The sequence below is a fragment of the Trypanosoma rangeli genome (genome assembly GCF_003719475.1).
Source record: "Trypanosoma rangeli strain AM80 chromosome Unknown Tra_15.4_contig_00630, whole genome shotgun sequence".
Taxonomy (NCBI): domain Eukaryota; phylum Euglenozoa; class Kinetoplastea; order Trypanosomatida; family Trypanosomatidae; genus Trypanosoma; species Trypanosoma rangeli.
The window spans coordinates 1-5,000 of record NW_021706380.1 but is presented as its reverse complement, the minus strand read 5'-3'; the positions used below and the strand labels follow the sequence as shown (position 1 = coordinate 5,000).

Sequence of the window (5,000 nt, the reverse complement as noted above, 5' to 3'; positions counted from 1 at the left end):
CGCCCAGCAGCGTGGCCAAGAGGGGGGCGCGACGTCACCCCAGACAAATTCCTGAGGCAACGGTTACGCACGCAAGAGCCTTTGCGTCCCAAACGGGGTTGTGGGGATCGCTCTGCGAGCGGAGGCGCGCGGCGGCCCCATCAACAGCAGCGGCCTTTTCCAGGGCGTCGCCCAACCGCGGGATCGTCCTAGGCGACACACGAAACCCGGAGGCTGCGAAGAGCGTGTGCCGCGTGACGTCTACCACCCTAGCCTCATAGGGCGAGGCGAGAAGCTGGCCCGCATTGTGGCGCAAAGGCGGTGGCGCAGACGGGGGGCCTCTTTGAAGCGCCGGGGCCGAGCACCGCGTCTGCATACAGCACCCGAGTCGCAGCGTGTTTTGTATGGCTTTAGCGTCCATGTCGCCATAGGCGTAGAACTTCATGTCGCCACCACCGCCTCCTCGGCGCCGCAAAGAACACCACAGACGGCTCAGCTCATACGATAACTCTTCCAGGCTTCCGCATTCTTTATACTGCACCCCGCCGCGGCTGGGGTCGCTTTCCATCTCCACAGACGGGGTGAAGGGTGAGGCGGGGGGCGCAGACAGATGGCGGCACTCCTCCGCCACACGATGCAGCTCCCGCTCCACCAAATCCCCACACATTTTCAGCCACGCACACCACGCATCGGCGGACGAAAACGATTCTCGCAACACCTCCTGCAGCAGCGTTGGGTGTTGTCGCAGCAAAAAGGACAAGGAGCGTTCCTGACGTCTTCCTTTCCCATAGGCTTTGAGGTGATCCAAACGCCGGGCCGCCTCGCGAAAATCCGCAGAGTGGACGGCAGCAGAGTAGAGAGCCTCAAACCACGAGACATCCCCCCGTCGAATGTTGGGAATACTGTAGGGGCAGAACGAGTTGAACGCCCCCGCCATCTCTGAAACGGCCTCGGCGCTGGAGCGTTCGTGTCGCTCTTGAATGGTCCGGAGTCGTTCGCCATGCGCCAACGCCGTGCGCAGCTCCGCCTCGAGGGAGTGGCCGCAGGGAAGAACATCCGCGCGGCGCATCACCTCCGCCGGAATGAGACTCAAAATGATGGGAATTCCAAAAATTGTTGATCGCCGAAGCGTCTGCTGCCTCGGCCCCGGCGGTGGTTGCGGGGAAGAAAGAAGAGGCGCGCGTGGCACCGCTGCGCGAGCATCGGCCTGCGACTCATAAGCTGCGTCTTTTGTGAATGAGAACGGGACAAAAGCCACGGCTCTCGTCAGCACACGGCCGTGTGACTTAAGGAACTCACTATCCAGTGCGATCGCCACGGGCTTGCTTCGGTGCATGTCCCACTCGCACCAGCGGCTCTCCCGCCACAGAACGGGGGAGAAAGTTACATACGGACAGACAGACAGAAAGACAGGCATAGAGAGAGAAAAAAAAAAAAGTGTTCCTGCGAGAGGAACGGGCCTTTAACAACAGTAGCGCACCGAGAGAGAAATAAATAACTCAATGAATGAGACACAGCACACTTCCATCCCGCCCTTTTCTTATTGTCTCTGGTGTCGTTCTCTCATGTGTTTTCTCTCCAGTGGCAAGCGCGCGTTAAAAGTTTCCTACAAAAGCCTCTGCGAAATAACCAATTCTCCGTCAACCAACCCCACCCAATTCACTTAAATGTTTCCGCTTCAGCATGTTTATTTTCCTCCTTTTCCCCTCTTTGTTTTGTTTCCTACAGCCGTCTCAACTCACACCTTGCGTGTAAGAGCGTGCGGCTTCACCGTTTAATGGTTGGCGAGTGACGCCCCTCCAACGGTGCAGCGGCGTGCGCCCACAGCTCTTCCCACCCTTACTTTACCCACGGCACGCTGCCGCCCAATACCCAATCCTTCCCTGCCTTGTTTCCTTTGCCTTATTGATTTTATTGTATCTTACAGAAGCCACATGGCACGCGAGTGCGCTCTAAGGAAGGCGCAGCAGCTGGTGAGGCGAGCGCGACGTGGAAGGCCACAGCAGTAGCGGGGTCCAAAATCATTCCTCCTGCGAACATGAAAAAAAAAAAAGGGGAGAAAGCCCCCCTCCCCACCAAACACACAAAACTTCTACTCCTCGTTCCTGTCTCTTCTCTCTGTGTTGTTGCCTACTCCCACCCTCACACCTCGCGCTTCCAGTACCCTCCCACCCGCTGAGATTTCTATTTCCCAAGAAACACCCACCACCATGCCGTGACTTCTCTGCGCCTCCTCCTGGTATATGTAACAACGGCAATGGCAGACGGATAAAAAACAGTTTTTTCTTTTTATCTTTCTGCCATTACTGTTCTTTAGCCTCGTTCCGCTCGGCATTGCACCCTCCGTGCTGCACTCCCGTTTTATGCTTAAATATTTTTCTTTCATTATTTCTCAAGTAAATTGTTGCTTGTTTCGTATTCGCCTTTTTCGTACCCCTCCGTTCCACTCAGACGTGCGTACTGACCGCGGCCGGGGTCCATCGGCGTTACGGGGGCGAAATGAAGGCAGTTCGCATCAAATGAACTGCAGGGACTCCACAAAGGCGTTCATCTCGCGCTCAAACTTCCTCCAGAGTCCTGTCGCCATCTCCCACCGCAGCAGCGTCGTCTTGCCATCGCGAACAAATATGAAAACCTTCCCATACACCTCCATGCGCTGTCCTGGCGCAACCTCCTCCATGTTTTGCGAGGTAAACGTCAGGCAGGGCTCACCGTTGATCGTCGTTCGCTTGATATCCCTAATGCCGCCCTCCGCAGCCTCCCGCTTCATCCGCTCCATCCACTCTTCCAGAGAGCCCATGCAGTCGGGGTCGTTCTTGGGGCTGCCCACGCGAATTGTGACAGCGGGTGGCTGTTCGTCGGACGCCGCTACATCGGTGGTGGCTGGGGCGTACGCGACGGAGCCTCCACCAATGCGGCTCGCCACAAGGCGACTACCGCCTGCAATGTCCACCTGATAGCCATGCACGGCATTCACGAAGGTGCCACCTTTCTTGGGCCTGGGTGGCAGCATTGAAGGCGCGACCGACTTCACGACAGCCACGAGATCCTTTTCAGCGAGGCAGGAAAAGGTCTTTTGCAGCGGCTTCGCAACCAGCGTATAGCCATTGCATGTGAACGTCTTCTGCTGCTGTGCACCATCGTACGCGGAGACAACGACAACGCCATCAATCGTCTTCTTCTCGCGTGGGATATATGCCGACTTGGGGACAGCGTCCTGCGCATAGAGGCTGATTTCCTCCTTTTTAAAGGTGGACGTCGTTGTAAAAGTAACAAGCGCGCCGTGCTTCCCTGGATACTCCCAACCCCAGCTGGTGTCAATATCCACCTTCACCGTACCCGTGTGCAGCTTCACGTACCCCAAGGCGGTGTCAATGTTTTCCTTAATGCGCATGCCCTGCGCTATCTTCATAAACACCGGCTTGAATTTCGGCATGATATTAGGCGCACACATAATCTGAAACGTGTACGCGATGCTGTTTCGCACCTCCATTAAATTCAAAACCTTGATTTCGTACAAAGGTGGAAGACTCTGTGCGTACTCCAGCGCATAGCGGAATGGGCCCTCCAGTACAGTGGTGTCCTTCGAGATGAGAGGCTGAATCGCCCCACCGGTCATCATGAGCATTTGATTCACCGCCAACTCCTTGCAGCGCTCCTTAAATTCAAGTAAATCCACGTTGTCCCCACGAACGTCCTCAACGGACATCACAATCATCGGCACCGACCCAGCCTCCTGCTGCTGCTGTGCATTCTGCGGATCCATGTCTTTATTAAACACCGCCAGCATCGCCACGTTGGGGAACGGGGAAAGATCCTCGCGTACTTCCCAGTCGGGAGGCAGCGTCATTGACAAGCCAAGTAGCGGAAAATCCTTCTCCTTCTCACCACCTTTGAGCGCACCAGAGCTCTTCGTGCCGGTCGCCTGCGCCGGCCTCTGGTCAACTGCAGCTTGCACATCAATCTCATTCAGCGCTTCGGCTAGCAGCTTGTTTTCCACCGACCCCACATCCACTCCATTCGTTGCAAGCAGAGAGCGGAAGGTGGAACCTTTGCTTGCGGTGGAACCGACGGCGTCAACTTCCGCTGAAGCGTTGGCCACCTTCCCTGTAGTGGCTGCACCTCCATCCGCGACGATGGGTCCACCGAAGGCGTCGTCATCCTCCTCGCCCGCACCCACTCGCCTGCGACTCATCACCACATAAACTACGGCCGCCCCAACAGCAGTTCCTGCCGCCACCGCGAGAAAAAGCTTCGGCGCTACCATCCTCAACACGTTCCGCTAATTCTTCTCCCTTCCGTTGCCCCTGTTCGAGCAGACGATACCAATGGCCTCGCAGAGTATATCCGTTAACACCCTTACCGAGACGCGTTATTTATGACGACTGTTATTCCCAAAATACCACCAAATCCCTTTTATACTTCTGCTTGTGTGGAGAACAGGGAGAATAGTTCTACGCACAATACACATGAGAGCGGCAAGAAACAAAAAGAACCATCTAGAGCCCCAGAAGAGCATCAAACTACTGGGAGAGAAAAACAAGTCACACCGCAGACACCTCCCCGTCCCCCTTCCGCGATGGGAGCGGCGCACCCCCCGCCCCACCACCACAAGGAGGCAGGCGCAGCAGAAAACAAACAAACAAAACAAACACATGGCCACTCCGCGCCTCCGTCCCCTTCCCTTACACCCTCACAGTTAATGTTAGTGTTATCCCACCTACCTAGACGCACACGTGCACGCACCCGCACGCTCACTTGAACACGCGCCCCTCCAGCACGGGCTTCGGGATCGTCGGGCCCTCCCAGCACAGGTAGTCCGTGATGCGCTCCCGCTGCGCCACGACGTCGGCCACCTCCTCCCAGTCGAACAGCTCCGTGTCCTCCACCGCCGCCACAACCTCCGGCATGCCCTTGCCGCGGAACACCCACAGCGCCACAATGTCGTGTCGCTTCTCCTCCCCGATGATCAGCGCGACGCCGAACGCGTACTTGCGCACGTGCTCCATGCGCTGGAACCA

General features: G+C 56.8%; 2 protein-coding genes and 1 pseudogene across 2 annotated transcripts, besides 1 other annotated feature; 1 reads left to right on the top strand and 2 right to left on the bottom strand.

Annotated features, from left to right (window-relative positions):
• Positions 1 to 34: 34 nt before the first annotated feature.
• Positions 35 to 1,315, bottom strand: TraAM80_09605 (uncharacterized protein; the record flags this gene model as incomplete). Its single annotated transcript, XM_029386279.1, has 1 exon — positions 35 to 1,315. One exon carries the CDS (start codon positions 1,313 to 1,315, stop codon positions 35 to 37), a length of 1,281 nt encoding a protein of 426 aa, XP_029233850.1.
• Positions 1,316 to 1,364: 49 nt separating this feature from the next.
• Positions 1,365 to 1,405: a microsatellite.
• Positions 1,406 to 2,494: 1,089 nt separating this feature from the next.
• Positions 2,495 to 4,246, bottom strand: TraAM80_09604 (putative dynamin-like protein; the record flags this gene model as incomplete). Its single annotated transcript, XM_029386278.1, has 1 exon — positions 2,495 to 4,246. The coding sequence occupies one exon, from the start codon at positions 4,244 to 4,246 to the stop codon at positions 2,495 to 2,497; it is 1,752 nt and encodes a 583-aa protein (XP_029233849.1).
• A 240-nt stretch (positions 4,247 to 4,486) lies between these two features.
• Positions 4,487 to 5,000, top strand: TraAM80_09603 (hypothetical protein; annotated as a pseudogene).